This window comes from Sturnira hondurensis, unplaced genomic scaffold, assembly GCF_014824575.4.
Source record: "Sturnira hondurensis isolate 20B ecotype Veracruz unplaced genomic scaffold, ASM1482457v3 Scaffold0017436, whole genome shotgun sequence".
NCBI lineage: Eukaryota > Metazoa > Chordata > Mammalia > Chiroptera > Phyllostomidae > Sturnira > Sturnira hondurensis.
In genome coordinates this window covers 12,879,111-12,892,317 of record NW_028090067.1, presented here as the reverse complement: position 1 = coordinate 12,892,317, position 13,207 = coordinate 12,879,111, and the positions used below count along the sequence as shown (strand labels likewise).

At 45.9% G+C, this 13,207-nt stretch overlaps 1 protein-coding gene across 1 annotated transcript; it reads right to left on the bottom strand.

Moving 5' to 3' along the window:
* Window positions 1-11,177: 11,177 nt before the first annotated feature.
* ASCL4 (achaete-scute family bHLH transcription factor 4) lies at window positions 11,178-12,855 on the bottom strand. The gene has a single exon (XM_037068431.1). The coding sequence runs from the start codon at window positions 12,126-12,128 to the stop codon at window positions 11,607-11,609; it is 522 nt and encodes a 173-aa protein (XP_036924326.1). The 5' UTR covers window positions 12,129-12,855; the 3' UTR covers window positions 11,178-11,606.
* Between the last annotated feature and the right edge of the window lie 352 nt (window positions 12,856-13,207).

Here is a 13,207-nt window from a genome sequence, read left to right as displayed (position 1 = left end):
CCCCATCAAGAGGTGAGGTCTTTCCTCCTCTCAGTCTGCACTGGCCTTGTGACTTTCTTTAACCGAAAGAATGCAAGTTCTGTGTGACTCTGGAGCCTTTGACCTCCAAAGGCCTAGCTAGCAGCCTCCATTCTTGCCCTCTTGCTGCTCTACAATTGTCATCGAAAGGAGCCCAAGGATATTCCAGACAAGATGACAGCACAGACAGACATGGCTTGCCTCTTCGCATAACCACATCAGAATTACAACTAAGATATAGAACAGGCATCACTCAGAACCATCAGAAATCGAGTTGAATGAAGTCTGACGACTACAAAATCGAGTTGAATGGAAATGGGACCACTGTGGAATTAAAGAAACCACATCCATCCACACTGGTAGGAGGGGTGCAGACACAGAATGGCTGGTCCCACATCCACATGTGGTGGATAAAAATTTGGGAGGGGTATCTCAGGAGGGAGGAGTCCCAGCCCCACACCAGAACCCCCAGCCCAGAGTTCCAGCGCTAGGAAGATAAGTCCCCACAACTGCTGGCTGCAAAAACCAGTGAGGATTCAGTGGGTGGAAGAAACTTCTGGAGCCCCAGGCAGTTCCTCTTAAAGAACCCACAGATGGACTCACCTACTCAGACTCACTCCCTCCGAGCTCCAGCACCAGGGTTGCAGCTTGAAAGGCGCCAGTGATAACACAGGAAAAAACAAGTATCTGGCACCAAGGAAAGCAGAGGCCATTGTCTCTTTTCTAAACCCTTACCCGACAAAGAGCCAGCAAGCTAGTGCCATGTCTGACACTACATGAACCGGACTAACACTGTTTGACCAGCCTTGGAGATCCCCAGAGACTCCGCCCCACCCAACTTATGAGCCCACCCAAGATGCTTTTCCCTATGAATGGCTTGTTGTGGCTAAATGCTTCACACCTTCCTAAATCCTCTCAAACAAGACACACCTGACTTCACTGAGCCCCCGGCCCGGCACTAGCAGCAGCCATCTTAAATTCACAGCATGGCTTTGCCTGGAAATCTGCAAGCCCAGAACATCTCAGATAGCTTTATAGCTCAGGCAGGGTGCCCCAGGTAAACTCAGGTGAGGACTGACTGCACCACCCAGGGAACCCCAGGGCCACGGCACCCAGTGGGCAGCTACAGACCACACTGGAGCACCACCCTGTCCCTGCACAGCTGATTCTCCATGAAGGGGAGGTTGGTGGTCAGTGGTCACAGCCAGTCCTTGCAGCTGACCGGTCTTGGTAAATCCCTTTCATTGATCTGCCAACAGCAATCAAGGCTCAACTACAGAGGAGGGTGTACTCAACCTTCATAAAGGGTATATCTCGAGTACCCAGCTTGAGTGATGGGAGGCTGTGCCACTGGACCCTACAGGACACCTACTACATTAGGCCACACTATCAAGACACAGAGTCAAAGCAGCTCTACCTGATACATAGAAACAAACACAAGGAGGCTGCCAAAATGAGGAGACAAAGAAACATGGCCCAGATCAAAGAACAGATCAAAACTCCAGAAAAAGAACTAAAAGAAATGGAGATAAGCAATCTGACAGAGGCAGAGTTCAAAACACTGGTTATGAGGATGCTCAAGAAATTTAGTGAGGTCCTCAACAGCATAAAAAAGATCTAGTCAGAAATGAAGGATACACTAATTAAAGAACAATTTATGGGAAAACAATAGCAGAATAGATGAAGCTGAGAATCAAATAATGATTTGGAACATAGGGAAGCAAAAAACAACCAGTCAAGACAACAAGAAAAAAGAATTCAAAAAAATGAAGAAAGTATAAGCAGCCTCTGGGACAACTTCAAGACATCCAACATTCACATTATAGTGGTACCAGAAGGAGAAGATAAAGGGCAAGAAATTGGAAATCTATTTGAAAAAATAGTGAAAGAAAACCTCTCCAATGTAGTGAAGGAAATAGACATACAAGTCCAGAAAGCACAGAGAATCCCAAACAAGATGGATACAAAGAGGCCCACTTCAAGACACATAATTAAAATGCCAAGGGTTAAAGATAAAGAGAGAATCTTAAAAACAGCAAAAGAAAATAAGTTAGTTATAGGGGAGTTTCCATAAAACTGTCAGCTGATTTTCTCAAAAGAAACTTCGCAGGCTAGAAGGGACTGGCAAGAAGTATTCAGAGTCATGAAAAGCAGGGAAATACAGCCAAGATTGCTCTACCCAGCAAAGAAATCGATCATTTAGAATCGAAGGGCAGATAAAGTGCTTCCAGACAAAAAAAAAAACAGAAGAGTTCATTATCACCAAACCATTATTATATGAAATGTTAAAGGGACTTACTTAAGAAAAATAAGATCAAATCTATGAACAATAAAATGGCAAAAAATACATATCTATCAACAATTGAATCTAAAAAACAGACTAAGCAAACAAGAACAAAGAATCATGGATACAAAGAACGTTTTGAAGGTTGCCATATGGGAGGAGGTGGGGGAGAATGAGTGAAGAGGTGAAGGGACTAAGAAGTACAGATAGGTAGTTACAGAGTAGCCGTGAGGATGTAGAGTACAGCACAGGAAATGGAGCAACCGAAGAACTTACACCCATGACCCCTGGACATGAACAGTGGTGTGGGGGTTGCCTGAGGGAGTGGGGGGTGCTGGGTGGAGGGGGCAGAGGGGGACAAATCAGGACAACTGAAATAGCATGATCAATAAAATATAATTTTAAAAAAACCCAGACCATCTTTAAGGATAAAGTACCACATGGAAAGAGACCATCTTAGACCATTCATCAATTCTAATTATTTCTCAGTTGTGAGCAATAATAAATCATGGTTGTTGTAAGTTTTGGAGTGGGTCATTACACAAATTAGAAAACCTAGCATGTTACTATTTCCATCATTATGCCGAAGAATTTAATCCACACCAACTAACTATGAAGAGAATGTTTCCAGTTACTGAATAATTGGAGCCCTGGCTGGTGTGGCTCAGTGGATTGAGTGCTGGCCTGCGAACCAGAGGGGTTGCCAGTTTGATTCCTGGTCAGGGCACGTGCCTGGGTTGTGGGCTGGGTCTCCAGTGGGGGGCACGTGAGAGGCAGCGGCGCATTGGTGTTTCTCTCCCTCTCTTTCTCCCTTCCCCTCTAAAAATAAATAAATAAAATCGTTCAAAAATATAAATACATAAATAGACCAGTTGTAGCTCTCTGTAAAGCATTTCCTCTCTTCCATCAGAGAATTGCTTTGCACGTGGATTAATAGTGAGATGGCACTTTCTAGTCTGTAGAGATCTTATACTGATGTGGCCTCACTTCACCTTTACCATAGCCCATGAGATGAAGTAGGTGCTACTATCTTTGATGGTAAGGACGGAGAAACAGGTTCAGAGCAGCCGTGGCACTTGTCCAAGGAAACACATCCAGTAGGAGCTGAAGTCAGGACCGGAATCCAGGTCTGTCTGTCAAAGGACAGCTGACATCGTGGGCCTTCTGTAGAGGACACTTGCTCTCCCTCCGGAGGTCAAACCAGAGTCACAGCAGGAAGTGTTCTAACGTTCCAAACCAACCTTGGTCCCTGTGAGTGTAAATGGGGGCTGTGGGGGCTGTCCTAAACAGCCATGACCCCAAATGCACTTATTCTACTTGTCCCTGGTTTTGTTTGTTTTGGTGTTTCTGGTGTGGGTACTGAGCTGTGAGTATAATAACCATGGGTCCCCCGAGCTCACAGGGGGACTTATTGTCAGTCTTCGCAGACTCACATGCTGTTAGGATCTCAGGTTACCCAGTCATTCGCGTCCGCACAGGGCTGCTTCAGAACAGTGAAAGAAGAGGTGTTGGTTCAAAATAAGGGTGAAAAGTAACTGAATCCCAAAAAAACCTGGCTTTATTTTTCTTAGCCATTATTACCACCCAAAACATTGTGCATTTATGCTTGCTCCTTCACTCTCTTCCTCTTCCTAATACTAAGCTCCATGTAGGCACTCAGTAAATATTTGCCGACTGGTGAATGTAGGAATGGACAGACGGCTGGATGGAGACCAACCAGCACAGTTTGCTGCACTTCTCTGCGTAAGTTGCTTCACCTCTCTAAGCTTCAGTGTCCTCGTCTTTAAAATAGAAGTGACATGTAGTACAGTACATACCTCATAGGCATTCTGTGATGGTCAGATGAGAAGAACGCATTTAGGGGCCAGCCTGCCTTTTAGTGAGCCCGCAGGAAATGCTAGCTGGGGGAAAATTTCCGTCATTAGAGGTGTTTTAAGAGATATGGTTCTGCCCTCCAGGGTTTAATACTGCGTTTCACTAACACCCCCAGGGAGGAGTCTGGTCATTTCCCAAGGTGCTTTCCCGCCCTATGACTCGGACAGGATTCCTTCCTCAGAGATTTTTCCACTGTCGGGGAAATGAGAAACGTCTTCGGGAGCAGCCCCCACGAGGTTCACTCCGTAGGCAAAAACCAGTCTGGAGAGTTTTACCGTCCAGAGGCACCTCCTGGTGCGGCATCTGTGGTGTCACTCCGGACACAGCTGATGACAGTGAGCTACCCGACATGAAAAGGCACTGACGGTTTTCACAGAACGACGCGGCTAAATAGCCACGAAAGGATCAAAAACCAATCTCACCACCCAGACAGCTTGTGCGTCCAACGCACACACAGCTCAGCAGTAATAATCAAAGAGCTGGAAATAGGTCTGTGGTTTCATGGACCAAGAAAGAAAATACAAAGCAGCTTTAGGCCCTCGGCCCTCTCCCAGCAGCCCGTCCGCCTGACTGGGATGAAAGGGTTGGCGATGGCTGATGGAGAAGGGGTCGGGAGCCCTGGCCTAGGGGTAGAGCCTGCCTTTTCTAAAGATCACTCTGCAGAGAAGGATTCCACCACGTGGCCCACGTTTCCATCAGAAGTCTCATTCCCAGGGTGACAAGTGGGCTTCTTAATCTATTTTTGCAGATGACAATGATAACTTGGGGAGCTTTGAAGAAAATCTTTGTCTAGACAGTAACAGCTCTGAAGTGTTTTGATCCGTACCACCTGACAACGTGGTTGGCTTGCTTGTAGCCAAGTAGCGCTGACTCATCCCGTGAAATGCTCGTCCAGCCCGGGGGGACTTTGCTCTCAAGTTCAGGTTAAGGCTTATAGCACCTGGGGGCAGGAGAGTGACGGTTCAGCCCAACCGTCAGGGTTCAAGGCATGCTGCAGAGAGACCAGACACTGCGGCCAGAGGAAAAGACCAGAGCTAGATGGATGCAGGCGTCTCAATTCTACTCTCTTCCAGACGCTACTCGTTTTTCCTAGGTTATTTTACCAGCCTTCCCCTGTCCCCAGAAATCCCACAGGGAAGAAAATAAGGTACTGTTTTCTTTCTCTCTAGCCCTTGATCCTTACTTACTCTGACCTGGTTGCTCTGTTGAAGTTTTTCTACATGAGAAGAATATTTTTTCCACATGAGAAGAATATTTTTTAAGCCACAGACAAAAGGAAATTAATAAATTATTGAGTGTCTATTATTTGCCTGACTCTTGGGCAAGATATGTTGCATTATTACCATTATCTCGTATAATAAGCACTGGAGAATTTCCAGAGTTACCTATCACCATGAAACTATAAAATATGAAATAAACATGAATATAACTTAAAATTGGGTCATCACAGAGGAGACTTGTGCCAACTTTTTAATCAAGTCATTAAAAACAGTTAATACTTTTGAAACTAGACCTCACCTGAGGGGCAATGCTAAACCCTGCCCATATAGTCATACTTTTCATACAACCCTCTTCTCATTATTTTCCTTCCCCCATTTTTAATCAGCTTTTTAAAATAGTTGAGTTGTAGAAGTTCTTTATTTTCTTACTTTTAAAATTGTAATTGTTTTCAATTGCAGATGAAAAAAAGTGAAGCGGTTGAGAAGTACAGACTGGTAGCTACGAAACAGTCATGGGGTGTATAATACAGCACAGGGAACATAGTCAGTAATACTGTAATAGCCATGTGTGGTGCCGGGTGGGTACTGGACATACAAGGGGGGGCACTTTGTAAGGTACGTGACTGTCTAGTCGCTGTGCTGTACACCTGAAATTCCCACAAAGTAATATCAAATGTAAACCATCTTCTCATTTTCATCACTGTTACCTGCCAGTGGCAGACCCGGGCCCATCTTCCTCCCGACTTCAGCACCTACCTCAGCCTTCACCTGAACCTGTTACTCCCCACCCCAGGTACTAGGACCTTCACCTCCACTTGACTTCGGACTCCTTGAAGCCTTGTCAGCTATGAGTCTCTGAATCAGCCAGAACCTCCACCTCTAAGATCCCGGGCTCAGCACCATCTTTGACATACCGTCTTCTCCCCCAACTGGTTTCCCCGTGGATGGTCTCAGTTCTCTTTCCTTATTCACTGAGCAGCATCTCGAAAAGGCAGTCTTCGCCTTACTTCTGCTCCCGCATCCCGCCCCTCTGATGCTCAGACAAGTGCCTCTAGTGATTTGTTACTGGCTAAATCCAATGGGTCCCTCCCACACAAACTCCCTGACACGTCTGCTTCATAGGATATTGTCCCCCACTCCCTCCTTATGAAATGGTATCCACGTTTACCTGCCAGGGTCTCGTACTCGCTTGGTTCTCCTTCTAACTTCTTCCTCGTCAGAGACACTTTCTCCTCTGCTCTCCCTCCGGGCAGGCCTGCCCCAGCTCTCCTCTCCTCATCACTCTTCTCCCTGGGAGATCTCACCTATATGTGTGTGACTTGAGTCCGCAATTGCTCTTTACTTCCCACCTGACCTTGACATCAGCATTTCCAATCGTTTAAAGAGAGGAGGGCCTATCAGTATTTCAAATCCAGCACCTCCAGAACAAGACTTGTACCCTTAACACCTGCTTCTCTTTCTGTGCTCCCCATTTCATTTGATGGGAACTTACTAGAGCTGTGTCTACGTCTCCCTCTTCCTCACCCCTCCCCCATCTTCTGACTTGCCGAGACCTCTCAGTGCTCCTCCCACGTGGTCTCCCAATCCTTCGGCTCCTTCCCATTCCCACAGCCCCGGGTCAGGCCTTCACCTCCTCTCTCAATGACTGCAGTCCCCTGCTGGCCTCCTGCTAGAGTGATCCTCAAGGGCAGGACTAGACAGTTCACCCTCTGGCCAAAGAAACAAAATGATGGTCTTTTCAACAGTTCCCCATTGTCTAAAACATAAAGTTCAAGATTTTTCAGCCTGGCCTTCAATGCCCTTGGCTCAGCCATCCTGTCCCTCAGCTTCTACTCTGTGAGCGCAGTTCCTGCTTCGAGACGGCTCTGTGCCCCGCGCACCCTCTGCCTGTAATTCTCACCCATCTTCACCCCTCAGCGCTACAGCCCCGGAGGCTTTTCCTTCTAGTTCTCTACTCACCTGAAGCTGCTCTGTATCCTCATAGCACTTTTCATTTGGGACATCAGTCATACCTCTTACACCTTTTTTTTTCTCGTGTCGGGGCAAAGTGGGTCCATTTTTCCTCTACATCATAGGATTCTTTATTCAACAAAAAAAGGTGACTCTACTCAACAAAAAATTACGAAGCTTGCTTTTTCAAAAAGGAGGCATTGTGACAGCAACTAGATAGAAAATGAAGAATAAGCTGCAGCTCTGGGGCTGAATCTTCCTCGGAGGAAAGAGGTTTCAGAACGAGAGCGCTGCTGTACTCTGGGTAGGAAGTGGCCCTGTGGGCACGTCTGCCTGACTTTCGTTTCCCCCAGTTTCGGACTTTGCACGTGTCAGGTGAATGGCATTTTCGAGCTGGAAGGCCTAACAGATGATGCAGTCTAATCTTCATGTGTCCTAACGAGGGAACCGAGACCACAGAAGTCGGGGACTCTTCCAGTGTCAGCAGGTCACTTAAGTGGCAGAGTTGGACCAAGCCCTAGGCCAGGGCACACTCTGCCACACCCCGACACTGGCCCTCCTTCTCTGCATCCTTGGGGCTGGGGCTGGGATGTCCCAGCAGTTCATTAGGGGTATGAACCACAGGGAGTGTTGGAAAAGCAATAAATTATTTTCAGTGGCTATGTCTGGGCTGAGTGGCCGAAAAACAGGGAAGCCCTTGGAGGCCATGTACTATGTTTCTCCTTTCACGAATGCATCATTTCCATACAACTTCCCTCTACTGCTTCTCTATAGCTTGTTGGTCATTCATTTTGTCCACGTCCGGTATTTTTGCTGGAGCCTCTTTGCCATGGATATCTGCCCCAAGCATTTTTACTGCACACATTTTCACTGCCTAACTAATTGGACATAAGCCAATTTTGCCATCAAAAAGGATAAAATCATAAAAAGTAAAAGAGAGAGGTGAAAAAGGACATAGCAAAAATTAAAAGTTTATTGAGAACAATGGCATATTTAAATACATTAAAAATGTGTGTCGATTCATGCTAATACTGTGCAAATAACGGATTTAAATTATGCGGGTCGCACCTAAGCACTTGGCTTTGTTCTGTGGGAGATGTGAACTCTCTCCTCCCTCCACAGCAGGTTTCAAAGGAAGAAACCAGCTCTTGGGGCAAATCCTCCTCATCTGGAAGAAATGCTGTTGGAAGAGCATCCCCACCGTCACACCTGCTCCACGGGGAACAGACCATGAGGGGCCTAGGTGAAACGTACCTGTAACTTAAAGACGGGAGTAAGTGTGGAAACTCGTCCATGGAGAAATGAAACCAAACTGACGACTGGCTTAAATGCATTAAAAGCCAGCTGAGTGTGGTTGGTTTGTCAATGGGGAAATGAAACTGAACAAGCAAAACCCAAAGCTGTCAACCAGTTATTTTATCTTGTTTACAGCAAAATCGCCTTGTGGCCAATTAGAGAGGTGGTGAAAATGTTTCCAGCAAAAAATGACTGTGGCAAGGATGCTACGGTGGAAAGTACAATAGGTAGAGCCAGTTTTCTTCTTTTTGACAGAAAATGGTGCCATGGTTAACTAAGCATTTTTCCTGTGAGCGTGCATTCACAGGAAAAGGGAAGATTGAACATTTAAAAAGGTTTCATTCCTGGGTTGGTGCTCCTCCTGTGAGCCATCAGGAAGGGTCCCAAAAAACTGCTTGCTTTTTTTCCCCTCTAAAGAAGTTATATAATTGAGGTGGGATTTTTTTTGAAAGGTTTCTCAAAATCATTGTCTTATTCTCAATAGGGCTTCAAACAAAACCACATGAAAAGTCTCTCAAGGTATTTTATCCAAAACAAAGGTCTCTTTTAAAAGTAAAATAAAATAAAATTGCCCTTTAGAAGTGACTCTTTATAAGTCACTTATTTCAGTAAAGTATATTTATTCACAGATTTTATACATTTATTTCAAAGAAGGAAATAAAGAAAAAAGTATTTATTTTTTCCTATAGTTAAAAAGTAATCACAGTCTGTGCAGATTAAAGAAAATACACTCTTTCATTATTACTACTCCTGCTTTGGAAAAGAGAGTGGAATAAAGGAATGGAAAGTGTGACTACTGCCCCACCAAGACCCCTAAAACTGTCTCTCAAGGTTCTTAGCAACTTGGTTAATTAGCATTTCCTCCAACTCTCCTACAACAGTAATATGGGTATTTCCCCCCACCTTTTATTTTTCCTAATCAGTAAATGTATCTCACTTAGGCTTGCTCCATTGGACCCCCCAGACAGAATAACAACCTGCCCGGAGACTGAAATGGATATATTGCAGGAGAGTGTGAGGTTGGAATTAGGTGATGAGCAAGAAAAATGGCTCCTACATTTTGTTCCCTCAAACTGACAGGCTTTCCCCCCCACCCCCCCCACCCCCGTCCTGAAGGAAAAGGAAAGTCTGGTCGTGAGCATCATCATTTATTCGCACAACGGAAAGCGACAGAATACCATTACACTCATCATTATAAATATTAGTAATTATACTTTCTAACGTGGGTTCGGCATTCCACGGGCCAAGCAACATTTGCTGACAGAAAGGGGAGGCGTGATAACGGAGACAGCAAGTCTGGGCCTCGGGGTCAGACAGAGCCAGGACTGGCTCTCAGCTCAACTAATCGTCGTAGCAACACTAATCGGGGCAAGGCAAGTAATCTCTTTGAGCTGCATTTTTTTTCAAACCACAAAGTATGTGTAATACTCATTTCACAGATTTATGAAAATTAAGCAGAACCAAATGTTTTTAAAAAACCATTACAGTATAATTCCTGGCATGTAAATGATGTTCACTGAGGGTTAAGGGAAACAATTTTCCGAAAGAGCTCACCCTTGTCAGTTTTGCCCCCTTCTGTGTCTCCTAACCCCACTCCCCAGCCCCAGACCAAAGCTGCCTGCATGATCAGCGTGTTAGAAAATAACTATAGGGAGAGGAAGTTTATCTTCTTGTGTCAGGTTCTTGAAAAAGATTTTATTTATTTATTTTTAGAGAGAGGAGAAGGGAGGGAGAAAGAGAGGGAGAGAAGCATCAATTTGAGAGAGAAACGCTGAGTGGCCGCCTCTTTAACTCACCCCCACCTGGACCGACTGCAACTCAGGCTTATGCCCCAGCCGGTGCCCCCTCGCTTGGTGGGACAAGGCTCAACCAACTGAGCCACAACAATCTGTCAGGTTCTTTACTTATTTCTGGATTTATCATTGTTTCTCAAAGAAAAAAGAAACCCGACCAGAACTAAGTATTTTTAAAAGACTAGAACTAGCCACAGTAAGTCGCTATATAATTCCAATACACCTGGAAGTTGTCCTTGTGATGAAAGTTCGAGAATGGACCCACCCCAGTCCACACGTCCAACCCATCTAAGCATTTACTTTTTAAAAAGTCACAGTGTCACTTCAATTTAATCAAAAGCTGAATAAGAGCTACAAGGGACGATGCAAGGGGAAGGAGAAGGAAAAACAAAACCAAACCAAAAAGCCAGTGGACAAAAACAACTAAAAGGGAAAATGTTTTCATGCAACTCTGAATTCTCTTCCAAAAAGATCATTGGCACGAACATCCGTCCTGCTAAATTCTATAAAGTTTCCCAATAATCACTTCTTGATAGAATAGGATGTATCACATATAGAATGTCTATGTCTTCTCTAGACCCACGGGTTCACATACTCCGTCAGCAGCACGGACTGGCCTGGCGGCGCACGCTGACAAAGGTGTTGTCAGGTGTCGGCTTTGAGTTCCCTTGACCCAGTGCACGGTGCCGATTAAATTTCTAACGTAATTCCCAAAGGAAGGAATGCAGGAAAATGTTCCTCTCATCTTAAGAACTGCCACTTATTTATTTATTTTTGGAAAGTTCTTCTTCGGTTAAGGTTGGGTTTATTTCCGTATTTATGTACATCATTTACGCACCAATGACGGTGGGAAATTCCCACCGTTACTGCCCTTTGAGTTTTTAGAATGAGGTGTTCAGAATCTGGTGCAGTTTGCATTTGAGAAGTACAGGAGAAGAAGTTTCCTTAATAAGCACCTTTAAATTGCAGGCACAAAGCCAATAACAGGGGGAAAAATACAACTAGAATATCAGAATATCATTTTCCCCTTAAAGGACTGATTTCTTTTTCCTAGGATTTTTTCCCCTGGAGGAACAACCAGATTAAAAATGCAACCACCTTCAGAGAGAACCTTAGACTAGGCTGTAAAGGCGCGCAGTGCAACGGACAGGGCGGGGGTCCCAGCGCTCGCTAGCTGCCCCCTTCCTCGGGCTCGCTGCAGGGCGACGGCACCGACGAGGCCTTGGACTCGCCATCGCTGTTGCATTCGGGCCTGCGCGGGGGCCCAGCTGGGCCCTCCTGCCCCTGCGCGTGGCGCTCCAGCAACTCCTGCAGGTGCTTGATGTAGCCGATGGCAGCGCGGAGCGTCTCTACTTTGCTGAGGCGCCTGCCCGCCAGCTCCCGCGGCAGGTGGTCTCGGAGGCGCGCGTACCCTTCGTTCACGCAGCGCACGCGTTGCCGCTCGCGCTCGTTGCGCTTGCGGAGGAAGGCGGGCTCGAAGGCGCCGTCCAGCGGCAAGGGCAGGTAGGGCCGTCTCCGGGCGCAGCACCCGTCGTCCAGATGCAAGGGGACCCTGAAAGAGTCCCTCAGAGGGAGGCGGGGCAGGGTCCCTGGCAGGCTCAGGGGCACCGGGTGGAGGTGGTACGGCAAGGTCAGCAGTCCGGGTGGTTTACGTTTCTCCATCATTTCGCCGACAAGCCAACAATAGATCATCCAAGAAGTTAATCTCTCACCGGGGAATAAGGTTGCAAATCTTTAAATCGGAGGTGACGGTCCATTCAGACTGCCTGGCACGGATGGTCTGTTTTGGGAGAAGTTTCTGGTCCAGAAGCTACGTTCCAGAACAGGCTTCAAGGAAACTTTGCATGATTTCGTAAATTCACTGCACTCCTCAATCTCTTTATAAAGTTCCAGACGGAGGTACTAGGCGAAGATTGAGGAGCATTAATCCACACTTCAAAACCCCGTCTTCCTCTCTGATCTTTTCCTTTCAAAATATAACAAAAGGGGTTCCTCTGCTCCGTCCCCTAGCCTGGAAATAGGAGCGCACCCCAAACAGAGTCATCTTCCGACGCCACCCAAGGTTTACAATTACTGTAATCCACTGATCTGGGTCTTCAAGAGCACAGGAATCTTCGAGGATTCAGAAGAGCTCCTCCCAGGAACCAACAGACCTCCTGGCGGCTGAGCGAGAGTTTCCCAGAGGCTTTCTCCTTGACAATCAAAACTTGAACTGCCCTTTGTGGTTTCCGGCGTCCAGAGCCTAATGGAAAGGGCTTTTAGAGTGTTTGCAAACTTACACTTGCTCTTTCATTTCTGAGGAGGTGGAGGGAAGACCTCATTGAAAGAAAGACTGCTCCCTTGTGGTTATAAACTGTGTCAAATCAAGGAGAACCCAGGGGAAGGCTTGAGAGTTTTCTTCTCCCAAACCAAATCTTTAAAAAACCCAATTAGGCATTGTTTGAAGGGAACAGGAATGAAATACATTTTTGCAGCAAATGTAAGGGTCTGCTTATTATATTCCAATTTATGGTGAATGCGGGGTGCTTTAAGTATTTGTGCTCCTTTTCAGGGGGGAAAATCAAAAGACTGAAGAGTAACAAACACTTTTCACCAGAGTTGTATCTCACAGTGCTTACTGTAAACACAGTTTAAACACTGCTTTCCGACCTCTTCTAATCCCACCCAGGATATAAGGACATCATTTTTCCATAGTGTAAAGAGTATATTTCTATTGTATTCTTTTTGTCTTTTAAAAAAAGATGCAATTTATTTTCTCCCTTGGGGGCAGG